This window comes from Narcine bancroftii, chromosome 2 (genome assembly GCF_036971445.1).
Source record: "Narcine bancroftii isolate sNarBan1 chromosome 2, sNarBan1.hap1, whole genome shotgun sequence".
Lineage (NCBI taxonomy): Eukaryota > Metazoa > Chordata > Chondrichthyes > Torpediniformes > Narcinidae > Narcine > Narcine bancroftii.
Window position 1 is genome coordinate 243,838,438 of NC_091470.1, and position 20,382 is coordinate 243,858,819.

General features: G+C 39.9%; 1 protein-coding gene across 5 annotated transcripts in view; it reads left to right on the plus strand.

Annotated features, from left to right (window-relative positions):
• The window catches only part of pou6f2 (POU class 6 homeobox 2), a 652,592-nt gene that overhangs the window by 598,281 nt on the left and 33,929 nt on the right, over positions 1–20,382 (plus strand). For all 5 annotated transcript variants that reach the window (XM_069920652.1, XM_069920651.1, XM_069920654.1 and 2 more), the window contains 3 exons: positions 7,319–7,528; positions 13,901–14,057; positions 19,406–19,574. In XM_069920652.1, the coding sequence (XP_069776753.1) occupies positions 7,319–7,528; positions 13,901–14,057; positions 19,406–19,574 (536 nt within the window). The remainder of the gene's footprint in view (positions 1–7,318; positions 7,529–13,900; positions 14,058–19,405; positions 19,575–20,382) is intronic.

A 20,382-nucleotide genomic window follows, 5' to 3' on the forward strand; every position in this document is an offset into this window, starting at 1 on the left:
AATATTACACAAATCCATTCATTGATCCTAGCCAGGTTAAGGAACTAGACACCTCACTCACACTGGATGAAATTACATTGTCGATTAAAGCAATGCAGTCTCATAGAGCTCCAGGCCCCAACGGATTCCAATGAAGTTTTATAAAACTTTTAATGATAAACTAGCCCCATTATTATTGTTATCAGTATTTAATAAAGCACTAAAACAAGGAGTTCTAGCAACTACTTTAACCCAAGCATCAATAATGTTCCACCTGAAGAAAGACAAGGATCCCACGTCATGTAGCTCCATTATCTCTGCTCAATGCTGATGTCAGTGTTAGCCAAGGTCATAATACCTCGACGAGAAGGATATGACCAAAGGTCATATCTGAAGTACAGAAGAGTTTCATAAAACAGCATCCACTTGTTGTTAACATTCAAACACTCTTCAACATTATTTACTCTAAATACTCTACAAAATCCCTGGAAGTTGTAATTTTGCTAGATGCTATGAAAGTCTTTGATAAGGTAGATTTGAAGTATCTTTTTGCAGTATTGAAGAAATTTGGGTTTGGTAACAAGTTTATCTCCTAGATTCACCTTCCATATAGTGCACCACAGGCATCGGTTCACAAACAATATTCACTCTGACTATTTTGCATTGGAACGTGGTACCCGACAAGGGTGTTCCGTTCACCACTTATTTTTGCTATTGCAATCAAACCATTATCAATTATGTGAGAGTTTTCCCCTACCTTTAAAGGCAGTATCTAAAATGGACTTGAAAAGAGAGTTTCATTGTATGCGGATGATGTGCCGCTGTTTGTAACAAACCCGCAGAAAATCACTCCCTCCATTCTATCCATTCTTAAGGAGTTCAGCTCAGTTTCAGATTAAAATTGAATCTTTGAAAGAATGAATGTTACCCCGTCAACAGAGCAGCAGCTCTGCAACTTAACCAATCAGACCTGCCTTTTCAGTTTAGTCGATCAGATTTCAAATACCTGGGTGTAAACATCACACGCACATTCTCCAATCTCCTAATAAAAAAATTTTACTTTTCTTATTGGTCAGGTGAAATTAGATTTTCAGAGATTGAGCACCCCTGTGGGTGTCATTTCATTGTTTCTTATCTAATGGGCAAAATAAATGATGTCAAAATGAACATATTACCAAGATTCTTCCTTTTCTTGTTTCAAAATATTTTTTTCAAAATATTTTTTCACCTCATTGGATAAAATAATTTCCTTCCTTATCTAAAAATGGGAAATCTCCAAGGGTCCAAAAAACATTATTTTAAAACTGTAAGGTTAGTGAAGGACTCTCTTCCCAATTCTACAACTGGGCAGCACATATACACAAGCTAAATTACTGGGTGCTTTCCCCTGAGCTTTCCTGGTGTAAACTGGAAGAACTGACTTCTAAATCGTCATCTTTAGCCGCCATGGTATATTCTTCATTACCCACAAAATCCTCTAACCAACCGACAACCCAGTGGTACCAGATTAGCTAATCAGCTAATCCAGGAGAGAGAGAGAGAATTTAAAAAAAATTATAGATCTATTCTGTCAATTAAAAGTCATTCACTTTCCAAATAAAGACAGAATGGGAGCAAGAATTGGAAATGGAATTTGAGGAGAAACTGTGGGAAGAGGCTATTGAGAGAATTTGTTGTACCACCTCCTGCACTCGCTTGGGACTCATTCACTTCAAGGTGCTACACAGGGTTCACTTTTCAAAATCCAGACTGTCAGCCATTTATCCTGAAATAGATGACAAATCCAATAGGTGGAATTGCTCCCCTTGCCATCTAAGTCACATGTTTTAAATCAGTGGATCAAAATACAAGGGTTCTGAAGTGGAAACTTAAGCATACTGTCCGAAATATTTAAAGTTAATTTGTAGCCCTACCTGTTGACTACAATATTTGGAATTTCCAATGACTCCCTAAATTCCCTGCAGAAAAACGCAATGACATTTACATCCCTATTAGCCAAGAATCTAATCTTGTTGAACTGCAAGTCTGATGAGAGTCCCTCTATTACACAATAGATTAAGGACATCGGTTTCTTTATTAAACTGGGGGAAATCAAATAGACACTAAGAGGGTCCTCCAGAAAATTTTTCTACAAATGGCAACACTTTATGCATTTATTTCTCTAAATTACAAGTGCTTACGGAATAAAAGACTAACTGTTGTTCCAGTACAATCGGTAATACAGATTTCCTTCGTTATCCAAAAGTAGAGTGTTCCTATGAAACCTTTCGTCAGTTGAAATGGTGCAAAGCGAAGAAGCAATTACCATTAATTTATATTGGAAAAATTTTTGAGCATTCCCAGACCCAAAAAAACTATCAAATCATACTAAATAGCACATAAAACCTAATGTATACTTAATGTATAAAAGTCTAATCTTTCTCTATGCATGTAAATAGTACGAATGGTGGACACAGGCAAGTTCAATGCATGCTCAATGTCTTTATTTTGTTCACCATGATCAAAATGCTTATTACATCCAGTTTTACACTAAGCGTAACACCCTTACAAGCTCTCTTAGGCTTTTCTGATATCTTAGGACACATCTTGCTCATGGATGCACACAATAAATTGAGATAAACCACAGATGCTCACAGACACAAGTCAAAGCTATGGTGGCTTGATGCTGAGATGCTGAGTGTAGTTCCTGGGGAAGGAACTTGGAGGCGCCACTCTCGCTGCTGGGGGTGCACGCTGCCTCGAAAATGGCTCACTGCAAAACAAACACTGAATGCTATTTTCACTTTTTTCATAAAAGCAAATATCCGCTTAGTCTTTCTTTCAGCTAGCGAAAACAGGTCTTTCATAAAAGCAAAGTGGCATAAACCAAACTTTAGAAAAGCATGGGATACCTGTATACAGATGATACTGTCAACAGAGGCACCAAGGTGATCAGAGAGTGGGGATCTGGGCATGTGTCTGAGGATGCATGTGAACATTTGTGTGTATGTGTGTTGGTTTTTCTGTTAAAAAAATGAAAATAGAAACACAATGTACATCTGTAAAATGTATATGAAGATATTTTTGATGCTCAATAAATACATTTTGAAAAAAAGGGACCTGAGGAGCAGCATTATCATACAGAAGGCAATGGATGCATTGAAGTAGCTGCCAGAGAAAGTGGTAGAGGCATAACAGTTGTATCCTTTAAAAGATATTTAGACAAGTACACAGATAGGAATTGTTCAGAGGATATGGGCCAAACACAGGCAAATGGGACTAGCACCTTGGTTGGCATAGATGTGTAAAGCCAGTGGTTCTCAATCTTTTTCTTTCCACTCACATTTTTTTTCTTTTCTTTGGCTTGGCTTCGCGGACGAAGATTTATGGAGGGGGTAAAAAAGTCCACGTCAGCTGCAGGCTCGTTTGTGGCTGACCAGTCCGATGCGGGACAGGCAGACACGATTGCAGCGGTTGCAAGGGAAAATTGGTTGGTTGGGGTTGGGTGTTGGGTTTTTCCTCCTTTGCCTTTTGTCAGTGAGGTGGGCTCTGCGGTCTTCTTCAAAGGAGGCTGCTGCCCGCCAAACTGTGAGGCGCCAAGATGCACGGTTTGAGGCGTTATCAGCCCACTGGCGGTGGTCAATGTGGCAGGCACCAAGAGATTTCTTTAGGCAGTCCTTGTACCTTTTCTTTGGTGCACCTCTGTCACGGTGGCCAGTGGAGAGCTCGCCATATAATACGATCTTGGGAAGGCGATGGTCCTCCATTCTGGAGACGTGACCCATCCAGCGCAGCTGGATCTTCAGCAGCGTGGACTCGATGCTGTCGACCTCTGCCATCTCGAGTACCTCGACGTTAGGGGTGTGAGCGCTCCAATGGATGTTGAGGATGGAGCGGAGACAACGCTGGTGGAAGCGTTCTAGGAGCCGTAGGTGGTGCCGGTAGAGGACCCATGATTCGGAGCCGAACAGGAGTGTGGGTATGACAACGGCTCTGTATACGCTTATCTTTGTGAGGTTTTTCAGTTGGTTGTTTTTCCAGACTCTTTTGTGTAGTCTTCCAAAGGCGCTATTTGCCTTGGCGAGTCTGTTGTCTATCTCATTGTCGATCCTTGCATCTGATGAAATGGTGCAGCCGAGATAGGTAAACTGGTTGACCGTTTTGAGTTTTGTGTGCCCGATGGAGATGTGGGGGGGCTGGTAGTCATGGTGGGGAGCTGGCTGATGGAGGACCTCAGTTTTCTTCAGGCTGACTTCCAGGCCAAACATTTTGGCAGTTTCCGCAAAGCAGGACGTCAAGCGCTGAAGAGCTGGCTCTGAATGGGCAACTAAAGCGGCATCATCTGCAAAGAGTAGTTCACGGACAAGTTTCTCTTGTGTCTTGGTGTGAGCTTGCAGGCGCCTCAGATTGAAGAGACTGCCATCCGTGCGGTACCGGATGTAAACAGCGTCTTCATTGTTGGGGTCTTTCATGGCTTGGTTCAGCATCATGCTGAAGAAGATTGAAAAGAGGGTTGGTGCGAGAACACAGCCTTGCTTCACGCCATTGTTAATGGAGAAGGGTTCAGAGAGCTCATTGCTGTATCTGACCCGACCTTGTTGGTTTTCGTGCAGTTGGATAATCATGTTGAGGAACTTTGGGGGACATCCGATGCGCTCTAGTATTTGCCAAAGCCCTTTCCTGCTCACGGTGTCGAAGGCTTTGGTGAGGTCAACAAAGGTGATGTAGAGTCCTTTGTTTTGTTCTCTGCACTTTTCTTGGAGCTGTCTTTAAATAATCCCTATGCCATAGATGTTCTGTGATTAGTAAGGGATTGCTTAAGGTGGTATGTGGGTGGGAAGGGAGGATTGAGAATCACTGCTCTAGACCCAATTGTTGCTGAAATATTTTGCTTGAGAAAAATTGTAATTGACCCATTTCCTTTGGAGTTATGAAACCGTGCACATCACAAATCAATTAGGTACGATTAAAGCAGTAGTTTTCAAACTTTTCCTTTCCACCCACATACCACTTTAAGCAATCCTTTACTAATCATAGAGTACCTATGGCATAGGGAATACTTAAAGTGGTATGTGAATGGAAAGAAAAAGGTTGAGAACCACTGTGTAAGGCCAAAGAGGTTGTTTTCATACTGCACAGCTCTCTGACTATATCATTCAAAAACCTGATGATATTAAAGTAGAAGAGGGTAGCTTTTGTGAACCAGTACAATCTGGTCAAGATACTTATCAGTACTATTAGATATATATCTCCAGGAGTTTGTCCTGTCAATAATGAGGAGAAAAGTCTATATACTTTCAAGAGAGGGTGGAGTGTAAATTGTAGTGGTAGAATTTCCCACATGCTTCCTCTAGGTCAGTGGTTCTCAACCTTTTTCTTTCCACTCACATACCACTTTAAGTAATCTCTATGCCATAAGTGCTCTGTGATTAGTAAGGGATTGCTTAAGGTGGTAAGTGAGTGGGAAGGGAAGGTTGGGAATCACTGCTCTAGACCCAATTGTTACTGAAATACTTTGCTTGAGAAAAATTGTCATTGGCCCATTTCCTTTGGAGTTATGAAACTGTGCACATAACAAGTCAATTAGGTGTGATTAAAACAGTGGTTTTCTACTTCTTTCTTTCCACCCACATACCACCTTAAGCAATCCCTTACTAATCACAGAGCACCTATGGCATAGGGATTACTTAAAGTGGTATGTACGTGAGTGGAAAGAAAAGGATTGAGAACCACTGGTGTACATAATAAATTGAATGGTGGTGAATGGAACTGAAAATTACATTAGTAATGTCTGAGTTAATGAATACTTAGTGCTAGATGAGCCAGGGGCATAGTCTTGAGGTACCTCTTCAGTAATGGCCTGATTCTGAAGTTTTCGACTTACAATAACATCCTTTTTTTTGGCTCGTGTCTTCAGCAAGTGGAGTGATTCTGCTGATTACCCTGGTTCCCTTGACCAGATTTACCAGGATTTCTTCCTTCCACATATAGACCAATGGTGCTTTGATGTTACTCTCACGTCACCTCTGTCAATAGCACAGAAACAGGCCCTTCAGCCCACCCAGTCCTTGTCTTCCATCAACTGCCCATTTATACTAATTTGGCATTAATTCCATTTTTTAAATTCTCCCTGCGTCCTGTCAACTCTCTCATCACTGTGTGTCACTGTACCATCAACTTCAATGGGTCTGCACAGTAAGTGCTGCAGGAGCACTCCAGAGATGTTAGTGAAGGCATCTGGGAAGCTGGCTAAGATGTATACTTAAGCAAAGTAGATTGCATTTATCATTTTCAGTTGCCCTTTTGGGATCTTGCCAAATGAAGCTGTGTAGATTTTCTGCAGTGTACCCTTACAGTGGGTGGGTCTTTCTGCAATGTGACCCATTATATCGAGGGATGGGAAGGGGTACTCGGCAGAATCACCCATCAACAGATTCATTGAAAAAACTAACCCCAAGTTGGGCCTGCAATAAAATTTCTCAAAAATTGTAAGTTTTTGGCATAGCAGATTAAGAACAAATAATCTAAGTATTAAAAAAGTAAATTATTACAAGTCTGATAAACTAAAGCACAAAACATTTAATTTTTTTCCATAATCCTTTGCAGCTATTCGCAAATGAGAAGTGAGAGAGGTCCTTTCCCCACACCAGGCCTAACTTTGAACCATAAACAGTGAAAAATTGATTCATGCAGAACCCCATTACTGTCATGGTCGAAGCAACCCAAGTAAAAAACTGTGTACAAGTCACTGTTTAAGCATTTGTGTGCACATTTGTAGAAATCATTAATTGGTTGGCATGTACATGGAGAAGAGCTGGTGGTTATGCTGGAATTTCTCTGCAACATTTGGCCCTCTATTAAAATTCTAATCTCAGAGCAAAGAAAAGAACTGAAATTCCACGCTCTGTTCTCAACATAACATCAGTAGTTCCATGCCTTTTACACCCCAGCCACCCATCTTTCTCTATGTCCCACCTCCCTCTGCACTGAACAACCTTTCCAATATTCACCCAGTTTTGGACAAAGAGTTCCACCATTCATCATAAAATTATCGAAAGTGTTCGGTATGCAATGATAGGATAGACAAAAAAAAATCAGGAAATGTTTTGCAACATTATAAAATTAAGATTTCATCATTAACAACTTAATACTTCCTGCAGCACCAATGAACAAACCTTTGATAAATTGTTTTTTAACGTACTCTTCTTACAGCTTCTTGATATGTCAATTTCCTTTTGAAATAAATAGTTATTCACCATGATCAATGGGATGAATAGATGAATATTTTGACAGGAAGGCGAGTGCAGAAAATCATTTTGAATTTCTTTTTCATGCTTTAAAATTTTTTTTCTTATTATAGATAATCGGAACCATCCCTTTGATGTCGAACACAACAGTGCCATCTAATCAAAATACAGGCGGGACGCAAGGCATTCAAGTACAACCAATTACCCCTCAGCTTCTGACTAATGCCCAAGGTCAGATCATTGCCACGGTGATTGGAAATCAGATCTTGCCAGTAATCAACACACAGGGAATAACACTGTCACCCATAAAGCCAGGACAGCAGGTAAATATTTTCCTTTACTGTGGAGGTTCATTTGCCTGCCATGAGTCATACCAAAGAAGTAAAAGAGGGAAAGATAGAAGGGTCAAGGTACAATGTATAATCTATTTTCCATAATAATCCTGGTGTGCCAATATACTAATTGATTTCATATAACAAAGTCATGACGGAATCTGATGAGTTAACTGGTGAAATTGTGGAATACCATACATTGGCTCAGCTTTCTAATCGAACAACCAAGGAAACTAGACTAATTATAAGATGATCTCCAAATAAACCTAACAATGCCACAACCCTGGGCTGAAGTCAGGTGAGCCGGAACAAACAGAATGATGCCATGAACAAGAAATGAGACGTGTGGACAAGAAATGGAGTCAAAGTATCACATTTGTTTTCTTAAGCGGACACATTTATTCATAGACTGTTGACAATAATGATCGTATTTCGTGGCTTCATTGCTGCAAACAAGCAATCCCCTGTGATTTATATATATTTTAATGTCCTCAGAGATGAAGTTTATCTGATTGTCACTGAGGCCTGCTGGTGACCCAGACTGTTCTGTGAATTCAAACAGAGTACATAATTAAAGAGTTTGACTGAGTTAATAGGAACATGCTTTCTCTAAAATTGTTCAAAATAAGTAATATTTGAGTGTTTTAATATCCATGGTAATGTGCAGGTTAATCAGTTACCACATTAAGTTCCTTCAGTCTATGCCTTAGACAGTAAGAGTTTATATTTGTGAAGTCCCCATCTACTGGTTCTCTGGGCAATTATCGTCCAGCATAATCACTAACAATCCAGTGGCATGACAACAGCAAAATTTTACACTCCTTATTCCAAATGCTGGTTTCTTAAATATTATAAAATTTCCCATATGCATATTTGTTTGACGAATACCTGCCATCAACCAACAGCCAAGGACATAAAATACTCAATCATTTTACCAAAGAAAATCAGGCATTAAAGTTCATATAATGTGACAGTGAATATCAAGATTATATGCCCAACAAGAAGCTATATTACTGATTGAAAGCACAATTAACCAAATTGACCTTGATCAATTGATTCCAAATCTCATTTACACCTTAATTGTATTTCACTATCTTAATATTTTACCTCTATCAGCAATTATCAGTGACAATTAGAAGAGACCCATTTAAGACCAAAGTTCTCTGGCTTGAGAACAAACAACTTGGGTGGCACTGGCAAAATTCAATTAGAATTCTGAAATTTGCTTACAAAAGCAAAATGCAACAGTTGCTGGAAGTCTGAAATAATAACAGAAAATTTTGGAAATATTCCAAGGAAATATTCTAAGGTTTCTAGTTGAATACTTTCATCATAAATAAACCCAGTGATTTTTTTTTTAGTCATTTGGCATCAAGAGAGCCAATGTTTTGAGACAGACCATTGAGGCCAAATGATAGAGGTATATACAATTATGAGTCCATGATAGCCAGAGTCTATTCCCCATGGAAAGGGTGTCTAAAGCTAAAGTACATACAATTAAGGTAAGGGGGAGGAGATTTAAAGGGGAACTAAAAATAATTTTTTTCACACAAGAAGCTGTTGGAAACTGGAAGGAGGTGCCAGAGGAGTTGGTGGAGACAGAAACAGTAATGACATTAAGGTAAAGGTACTTGTAGAAATGGGCATAGTGGGGTATGGAATTAATGCAGGCAAGTGGAATCAGTGTACATAGGCATGATGTTTGCATAGGACTAGTGGGCTCTTTCCATGATGTACACCTGGGTGACTCTAATGTTGTAATCAGTCAGACAGGCCTGCTTTACAATACAACATAATTTTTTATCAGTTGTAAGAATGTTATCTAAATTCCTTCATGTAGCAGTGCAATCACGTTGTATAAATTTATTCAACAATGTTGGACAAGGTGTTTAAAAAAAACAGTGATGTTGAAAACCTAAAGCAATATAGAAACTGCGGAAAAGTTCTGCAAGTCAGACCACATCTATGGGCAGAGAAACAAAGTCATCATTTCTGACAAAGAGTGTCTCATGGGGAAGAACCTTTTTCTTTTATGAAATGAATGTTCAGTAGTGGTTATCCCAATTCAGGCAGACTAGTTTTTGAAATTTTATCATACATTTCATAAAGCAAAAAATAGTGAGTTATCTCCATGTAACCATATAATAATTATATCACAGAAACAAACCAGTTTGGCCTTTCTAGTCCATGCTGAACACCTTCTCCCACCTTGTCCATTGACCCGCACTCGGCCCATAACCCTCCATACCTCTCTCATCCATTTACCTATCCAACTTTTCATTAAATATTAAAATCGAACCCACATCTACCACTTTTGCTGGAAGGTCATTCCACACTCCTACCACCCTCTGAGTGAAGAAATTTCCCCCTCATGTTTCCATAAACTTTTCCCCTTTCAGTTTCAACCGATGACCTCTTGGTTGAATCTCTCCACTCTCAATGGTAAAAGCCTGTCCATAGTGACTCTATCTGTCCCCTCATAATTTTAAATACCTCAATCTTATATGCTCCAGGGAATAAAGTCCCAGCCTGTTCAACCTTTTCCTATACTGAAACCCAGGCAACTTTCTTGTAAATCTCCTCTGCACTCTCTCTATTCTGTTTATATCCTACGTATAATACGGTAACCAAAGCTGCACACAACATTCCAAATTTGGCCTCACTAATGCCTGATACAACTTCAACTTTAAGCAATCCCTTACTAATAGGGATTACTTAAAGTGGTATGAGTGTGGAAAGAAAAAGGTTGAGAATCACTAGTTTAGAGAGACATAGGCCAATTACAGGCGTGGGACTAGCCCAGATATTCCAACTCCTGTATTCAGTACTCCGATTTATAAAGGCCCACATACATCTTTTCCAGTGCAGTCGTCCTCACATCTTGTAATGTAAGGATATAAATGTAATCATTGACCACACATGGTCTCATCACTAGTCACGTGTCATGGACTTGTACAGCAGGGAAACAGGCCTTTCAGTGAAAGCTGCCTATCTGGGCTAGTCCCACTTGCCTGTAATTGGCCTATGTCTCTCTAAACTAGTGGTTCTCAACCTTTTTCTTTCCACACTCATACCACTTTAAGTAATCCCTATTAGTAAGGGATTGCTTAAAGTGGTATGTGAGTGAGAAGGGAAGGTTGAGAATCACTGATCAAGACCCAATTGTTACTGAAATATTTTGCTTGAAAAAAAATTGTTATTGGCCCATTTCCTTTGGAGTTATGAAACCGTGCACATAACGAGTCAATTAGGTACAATTAAAACAGTGGTTTTCAATTTTTTTTCTTTCCACCCACATATCACCTTAACCTTACTAATCACAGAGCACCTAGTGGTCTGTGAGTGGAAAGAAAAAGGTTGAGAACCACTGATATATCTGAACCAAAATTAAAGCCATTTTTTCCACATCCACTATATCACCTTTGTTTGCCTCAGGCCAGCAGCATAAATCCTCATTCATGCCTTTGCGATCTCAGGACATGGTTATTCTAATGCACTCTTGCTGACCTTCCATCTTCTACCTTCCGTAAACCTAAGATTGTCCAAACTTTCTGAACCATGTTTTTTCTCCCTCCTAGTCTTGTTCTCACATCACCGCTATGGTACTGTCCAACATTCAGTTAAGGAATATAGGTACTCTCCGACTTGACTGTAATTGGGACCAAAATATCAGTCGTATCTTGAAATGGACATAAGTTGGAATTTTGCCCACACGTACGGAATAAATAAGTCTTAACCATATAACCATTTACGGAGCGGAAACAGGTCATGTTGGCCTTTCAAGTCCGCACCGGTTCACTAGAACAGCTCCACTAGCTCAAACCTCCCGCTCTCTTAAAGCAAACTTTTTAATCACAATTTTCATTATCTATCTTGTACTTACCTTGTTAGTCGGTGTCCCAGGGTCTGTAGGCTGCATGTGGCCATCTTGATTCCTGTGGTCATGCGCGAGTCTTCGGTTGGTGCGTGCACAGAGGGTTCGCATATTGGAGTTTGGTTGGTGCATGCACGGGAGTTTAGCGCCCTAACAATATTGAATTTGCGCCCTTAACTTTCGCACATGCGCCAACCAAAATCCAATACACTAACCATGCATGCACCCACTGAAGACTCACGCATGCATACATGAATCAAGATGGCCACTCCCAGCCTCCGGAACCTGGGATGCCAACTAACAAGGTAAGTATGCACATTTTGGCTCTTAAATGTACTGTATCTCTGTTATAGTTGTTCAAATACAACATAAGCCAAGTAAATTTTACCTTTTTATATTTTTTAACAAATTTTCGGTTGTATGTGCGGATGGAGACAAGTTGCATAGGTCGCAAGTCGGGGAGTACCTGTATACAGTTTTCCTCCACGGCCACACTCCAGCCTACACCTTCCTGTCCTTTAATTCTCTGACATCCTTGCACTCCTTCAACTCCAGCCTCTTTCATATCCTCATTGCCTCCTTCTCTGGCTGCCATTGCATTCAACTCTTCAGGTCCTAAGCTCTGGAATTCCCTTTCTAAACATCTTGGCTTCTGTGTCTTTCTCCTCATTTTAAATCTTTCTTAAAACTGGCTCTGACTATGTGATCTTTATAGAACTGAGCATCAAACTTAATTTTTAAAGTTGCTGTGAAGTATACCTGATATTACTTTGCAGTTTGCATGGAGGCTATTATTGATGATATTATTGACTGCATTTTCCATGCTCTCTCTATACAAGTTCTTCCTAAGGAACCCCAGGCTTAGTTGCATTACTTTGCCCCTCAAATTCGCCTGCCCTGCCCTGTCCACTCTTCAACATTTCTCACCACAGTAGAAGGGTTTAGAAGAGGTTCACAAGGATAATCCAGGGAATGAAAGGTTAGCACATGAAGAGCATTTGACAGCTCTTGGCCTTTACTAATTGGAATTTAGGAAAATGAAGGGGGAAATCTCATTGAAACATTTCAAATGCTGAAAGACATGGACAGAGTAGATGTAAAAAGGTTGTTTCCCATGATGGGAGAGCCTAAGGCAAGAGGGCACAACTTTAGGATTGAAGTGCATTCACTTAGAACAAAGGTGCAGAGGGATTTCTTTAGCCAGAGGAGAGTATATTTGTGAAATTTGTTGCCACAGGCAGTTGTGTAGGCCAAAGTACTGGGTGTATTTAAAGCAGAGATTGATGTGTTGTTGATTAGCCAGGGCATCAAATGTTAAGGGGAGAAGGCTAGGCAGTGGAGCTGAGTGGGAAAATGGATCAGCTCATGGTTAAATGGTGGGGGGGACTCGATAACCTGAATAGCCTTTTTCTGCTCCTATGTCTTATGGTCTAAGACTGGGTGTAGCAATGGGAGTGCACAAAGGGGATCAGATACATTCTTACAGCTCCACTCGACAAATGAAGTCCAAGGATAGACTGTGGTCCACTCAATGAGACTGTGATCTGATCCTACTAGTTCATGATTGCTGATGACAACTCCTCCCATCACAATCCTGACTGACTAAAGGTTTGAAAGCAGGTTATGACAGAATGTGAATACAGGGACAGAATGTGTATATATCAATAAGCTGAGAGCCGCATCAGAATGCCCATTAAGTATTGGGATGAGTAATATATTGGCCTGTTCTCTTCTTATCAAGCAACCCTTCTCACCATGGTTCAATTGGCATGAAGACTGAGTCAAAAGCAATGCCAAGGGAGACTCAGTTCATTCAGTAGGAGGGCAGATTGAACCTCTTGTAGGAAGGGCAGACTGAACTTTGTAATGAGGAGGACAGATGGGGAGGGCAAACTAAACCTCTGGTAGGGAGGGCAGACTGAACCTCTCATTAAAAGGGCAGATTGAGCCTCTCATTGGAAGGGCAGACTGAACAAACCCAAAAAGGTATAAGTTTCAAACCTTCCTTTTCTTTTGCTTGAGATTTCATCTTTCATCCAATGAACTGAGGACCGATACTAAGAGAAGGGAATGGCTAATTTTGCCTATCCGTGTCTGGTACCAGATTATCCACTTGTTATCATGAAAGTATGGGTCAAAGCACAGGGATAATGAGAATCCAATCCATCTACACTCTGCCCCATACAAGAATTGGATGTTGTGATTTAAATTAATTGCAAATCATCTTGAACAAGCTGGAAAATAAAGGTTTCAACTATTTTCTGTTGGAATGCTATTCACTCTTATGCATAACACAGCATCGGCCCAACTTAATTACAGTTCATTTTCACCTTGGGTTTATTTTTTAAATGTAAAGCCAAAAGGTAGTATATTTACTCCATTCTATGTGCACAATGTGTGTGAATTGACATTGCTGATTTTTTTCCCCTGCAGATCTCAGTGTATTCTAACCTTTGGTTGTCTGTTTGTATGTTCTGCTTCCACTGCAGCAGCATCCGCAGGTAGGCCAAGCAGTGTCCCAGGCCAACCTTCTGCACATGGCACACGGGCAGTCCTCTCTCACACAAAGCCCAGTGCGTCAGGCCTCTTCTTCTTCTTCTTCATCCTGTTCTTCTTCAGCTCTGAGTGTTGGACAGTTAGTCAGCAGTAAGTAGGGGCATCTCATGGCAGTTTATTAACCCAGCAGCTTCATTCTCAGAAAACATTGTAATGAGTATATTGCAACTGACAAAATCTGATTGATCTATGTTTCTTCCAAACCAAGTCTCTCCAGGTCAGATCAGTTCAGATCCTATCTGCATTGAAAATCAACTTAAAAAACTTTACATAGCGAGATTAGAACGTGTCACACGTTACAATAATTAGACAGTAAAATGTCATATCAGATGAAATCCAACAGGAGTAATATGGATAGGCATAAGGAAAAGAAAGGGAAATAGAGCACAGAGCTCCAACTGAAGTGGCAAGGCAAGTACCCATAGGTCGGCTAAATAGCCTCCTTTAGTGCTCTAAGGTATGTAATTCTATGTATCTATAAGTGACATCAGTACAAGGCCAAATTGTGAGGAAGAATTTCAGCTAGAGTCTAAAAATGCCCACCATTTAGAAGTTCTATCACTTATTACATCATGACCTTGATTGAAGATTAATGAGAATAGAAAATTCCATGATTTCTTTGGGGTTTTCACTTAATCCAGACCAAATGAACTGTAGCAGAAATTCTACCAGATGGAAATAACAAAATAAAAACGCATATGGCCATTTAGTCCCTTATGTGGATTTCAATCTTATTTACCTGCCTTCGTTCCATTTCCTTGCTTCTGTTATATGACAAAAAGTCCTATAGACTTTTATAGTCTCAGGACCCAGATCTTTTTGTGTAAGAAATTTCAAGATTTTCTGTAGCTTTGATGTGGGGAAAATTATTTCCTGATTTAGCACCTTACTGGTTTAATTTTAAAATTATTCCTCCTTGCTCCAGATTTTCTAGGGAAGAAATATTTTTTATCGTAAGTGCTTCTGTGTTTCTACCTTTTACCAATTGCTCTATTAGCAACACAGAACTTATATCCCCGATGTTTATTTGTTCAGTCTCACAATTGAACAGTTAGAATCTTTTCTAATCTTGTTAACACTTCAGCCAGAGTGAACATCATTAGCCCAGTGAGTGAAACGATAGCACCACCTGCCTGATGGTACTGGTGACAGGCATAAACCGTAACATAAGGAGTCCCTGTTTGTTTTGCAAACAGCAAATAAGCAGATGATCACTCGAGAGATCTAAAATCATCTGTGCATAGCTCAGTTATTAGATAAAGGCTAAATTGTGGGGGTGTAGTGAGATTCAGATGTGAGAACATGGAGCATTGACTTCATGCAATAAATTTGTGACACAATAATCAGAGGTATAGGTACATAATCTTTTATCCAAAATTCTGAAAACCAAAAACCTCCAAAAACCAAACATTTTTTTTTACTGCATGTACAGTATATTTTCAGGAGTTTAGCTTAGTTTGAGCCATCTTAAGTTTTAAGTTTTACTGTACATTTTATTTAAAAATACAGGGATTGTCCTCCAGCAGAATTTCAGCACCCCCACTGAAAGGGTATTTGACAGAGGGAGCAGTACGGGAAGAGAGTGGCAGCACAGCTCAGGTGGGTGAGCGGGGAGAATGCAGCAGCGCGGCTCAGGCAGGCGAATGGGGAGAGAGCAGCAGCAAGGCTCGGGTAGGTGAGCGGGGAGAGACTTGCAGCACAGCTAAGGCAGGTGAGTGGGGAGAGAACAGTCTATCTTTATCTCACTTAATTTACCACCACACCCCATCCATTGCTGCCATGGCCCTGCCCCCACAATTACTTAAAAGTACTGCCATTTTAATATTATTCAGTTATCCAAAAAATTCCAAAATCTGAAAAGTGTCTGGTCCCAAGGATTTCAAATAAAAGATTAAGCACCTGTACTAACATTATTTCCTGTTTTAGATTGGCCATGGTGGTAACTCTTAGATTCCTGTATTTTTGAGGCTACATTTAGTGTAAATGCCTCCTGTATTCCTTGAGGCCTGAAAATAGAGTCAGACCTTTAATATTTTTAAAAGCAATTCTTGACACAGAAGTGGTTCTCAATCTTCAGTGAGAATGTCACGGGATTCAAGTTCCACTCCAAAGTCTCCAGAAAAAAAACTGTCAGAAGTTCAACATTTTGGATGAGCTATTTAACCATGTCTTTGACTACCTTCTCAAATGGATGTGAAAGGTCTTGCAAAACTATTGGAAAAACATGCAGGAAAAAAATTCCTCAAACCCTGTCCCTAATTAAATACTTTTTCATGAAGACCAGACATATGCATTTTATTTATTTGTACTTTTTTTGCCAGTATCTTTTATTTCAACAGCTTTGTAAAATTTTCAGATCTCCCCAGTATTTAAATTTGAACAGCATTATGTGAAATTAAATTTTGGTGTTACAATTAGTAACTACTCAGATATTAGAAATAGTTTTATTACTGTGATATTAGTCACTTAAAATATAAACCAAACTTTTAAAATAGAATTAGAGGATTGTTTTTTTTTTGTTATTGTGAAATGAGACCTTACTTGACAGGAATGTGAAATGGAGGATTTGAAATATAGGTCATTGTTTAATTTGAAATGCAAGGAAATTGGTATTGCACAAGTGGAGCTCTCTCCTCTATTGTCAATAGTCCAACCTTCAAGGTTCTTTTTATTTATTGTCATGTAATAATACATAAAAATGACAAATACATTATATACTTCAACTTTTGTCTGTCATAAGGCAAACAAGGAGTCGCTGTGAGCATTGCCTGGCACCCCTAACAATAAGAGAGAGAGAAGCAAAAGAGAGTCCCTTCAGAGACACTGAGTGTCCGTGGACTCACCTCCAGCATTCCTGCAGCCTCCATAGCTGAACAGAAACCTGCTCAAACCATTGGCAACCCGAACTCCAGATCCATACCTCCTGTACGATCAGGAAGCCTTCTGTGCCCAAGGCCCTTCAGGAACCCTGCTTGCCATCAACACTCTCTCAAGTCCCAGTTCTGATAACTAGTTCCAATGAGCCACTCTCCAGCAGCCTGCAGCCTGTGTGGGTCCTGCAGCCTTTGAACCCTCACTGGTCAACTGCCGTGGTCAATGTCCTGTAGGGTCGCCTCCCAGACTTTTTCTTCTCAAAGTGAAGGAGGGGTATTCTCTCCATTTCTGGTGCCCTGTGCTGGTCCACTGCTCCCCCAGAGTCTGTAATACCTTGGGTAAGCTGCCCAGCACAGGCACCACCATCTTGGGCACAGATCCCTGTTGTTGTAGGATTTTTAAAAACACACCATTGGCTCCTCCAACAGGCCATTTAAAAACTGTATGGAGCCATTGAAATCAATCAGGACTGGGTAGTTCAACCTTGCAGAGCAGCTCTGTGTCGCTAATCCCTGCTCTCCTGCCTCCCATCAGCGGTAGTTCTGCCATTCAAGCAACTCCAGCAGCACCACCATTATTTTCTTCACTCAGCCCTTCTCACTTTTACTGTGTATTATTTCATCATGCCTTCTTCTTCCCTATTCTATAATTTTACTTTTTTTTTAACCTAACATATCCAATCTCTATGTTTGAAATTTTATTTCTCTGACTTAAACAACCAGTTTAAAGCATCTAATCTACTTGCATGCCTTTGCTTCTCTGGTCTCATTATGAGTTGAGGGACATTGCACCAAGATTAGCCTCAGAAGGAGGGATTTTCTGTCTGTTTGCACTAAATAGAGCAGAAATTGATGTGAAGGTTTGTACAAGATATCCATCACTGATGTAAAGGTGCAGAATTGAAAAGGCCAATCAACTGCTGGTTGGGTCATTGTTCACCTGCTCACTTACCCCCTGTGCCTTTTGATGAAATTCTCTCACATACTTTTGCTCTGCCCGACTCCAGATAGCCAACCATCAAGCATCCTACATAAATCTGATCTCACGTTAAACTTTGATGCCCACATCCTGACCCACACCAAGGCCTATTAAACTCCTCTGAATATTTTTTTTTACCAGATAATAGAGTCTCAACATAGTTGAGTTAAAACTCTGGATCAATTATGTTTGATCATGATTTGACCCTTGAATATCAAGGAGTATTCAAAAATTAACTGTCCCCTCACATTTATGTTATCCTTCACCAACTGGCTAACTCTCATGTAAATATCTCTGCATTTAACATCAGCACAAAATATTTATTCCAACTCAAAGCCCAGTTATATGTGTAAAGAAAAACACAGCTAAAAATCTGGAAAGCAAAGTCTGTGGAGTGAATACTGACTGGTTGAAAGTTTACTTTATCAAAATGGGTTGGCCATTTTGTTCCTTTTCAATGGATGCCAATGGAATTTTCTTTCAATTCTCCCATTAAATGATATTGTTCAGCTACATTTTAAATTTTGTTCTGTCCTGAAATTGTGAAGACTTGTTTCAGCAGTTTCCTCTTTCGCCACTGTACACTAAATTGTGTGTTCTCAGTCTTTCTCTTTATACATGTTAGGTCTTATACTTCTTCAACCACCCCTCCCCCTCTAGCAATTTAGTCACATTCAAACCCAATCTGCTCCCAGCTCTGTCATTTCCACACCTCATGCACATTATGATTTAAGTACCATTTTTCACACAAAAGGGCACTGCTGTAAATGTGCCTGGAGCCTTCGAGGTGTTCAATAAAGTGGTGATGTTACGGTATTGTCACTGCACACATAATAGCTCACACCTAATAAGTCAACACTTTCACAAGTAGATTTATACATTGCATGTAGTGTAGTCAGTACTTATTCATTGGTTCTTCCTTTCAAATGTAAGTAAATGAACAAAATAAATGAACAATGCAGTAAGTATGGCCCAGAGCTCGATGTGTGCTTTCAGCATAATCTACCTAGGTACACTGGCTGCTTTTATAGGCATTTTATGTGTGTTTGTGTTTTCGTCAATGTGGTCACTTATGGTTTGTGCATGCCTGTATGGACATGTGTGTATGAATGCACACACCACAACACCATTGTCAATTTGAACTGTTCCCACTAGAAAGTTAGTGATCTTCTTAGGCAATCTGTTGGGATTGAGAATTACTTCCAGAATTTTGTGGATGCTGATCTGGTTAATGAGGCCAGAGGCCAGTATGGAAACCACAGTCATTTTCCCAGAAGGAACAGGAGTTGGCTGACATGTCAAGTTGATGGATAATCTGTGAGAAGGTGCACACTTTTTGCTACTTATGCAAAGGTTTTGTGAACTCCCAATGTATGGCCTAAGAAAAATATGCATCCAAACTGTTCTTTTATATCCAACCTGTCCACCATGTGGGAACAGTTAAACCCAGCTCTCCTGTCTGTTGGTATATATGCATGTAGATGTTCATGTGTGTGTTATTTCTGCATTGTATATATTTTTGTGTTTGTGTTTCTGCGTGTTACTCCTTGATCCACTGACATACTTTGTTTACGCACCCACTGCAGATCCTCAAACAGTGGCCAGTGAAGTTGATGGAGTGAACCTTGATGAAATTCGTGAGTTTGCAAAAGCATTTAAAATTCGACGTCTGTCTCTTGGTCTGACACAGACACAGGTTGGACAGGCTTTAAGTGCCACTGAGGGACCAGCATACAGCCAATCTGCCATCTGCAGGTAGCTAAGTACTTTGTGACTTTTGGAAATTGTCCAGTATGCTTGGTGAGTGTGTCAAAATATGTTTAACTGTAACATCTATCAGTGCCATTCTGAAAAGTGCAATTAATGTCAACTGAAATAGGACATTATGATTGTCAAAATTTAAAATACAAATTTATTCTGTTTAAGAAAGTAACTTGAAAGGATAAAATGTTTCTATCAGAAGCAATACTCTAGAAATTGGATCATGAGCAGAAATGGTTAAATTAATTCACGGGCATTAATATAGCCCTGAATACTTTGTAGCTTCATCGGTAAAATCAGTTATAGGTTTAATATGCTGGAGTGGCGTGCAAGACTGGGGTGGGGAAAGTTGACGTGAAGGGAGCCAATGAGGCCAACTGCAGCAATGGAGTTTGAATGTGGAACTGGCAGGGGCACAACCAATCTTCCTGGTTTCACATTACAGAAAGTTATTAAAATGTGGAGTCTGCAAATCAGCTTGTCAATGCTGGCATTTTCAAACAAAGCTTTCTTTCCTCTTTCTCTTACCTGACTATCATAATATTCTTTTCTAATTTGTATGATTAAGCAGCTTCCTATTAAGTGCATCCATGGTATTCTTTTTATAATGATAGTGAATTTCATATTCTAACTAGACTCTGGGTTTAGAACTTTCATCTTTGATACTAGGAATGCAGCAGTCACTTCCAGGACCTTTAACTAAGCAACTTCAACAAAGTTTGCTGACTTCAAAGAGTAGGAACATGTGCTACAGGTACTAAATCAACAGGACACTTGTATGTTCTTAAGGTCAAACACCATG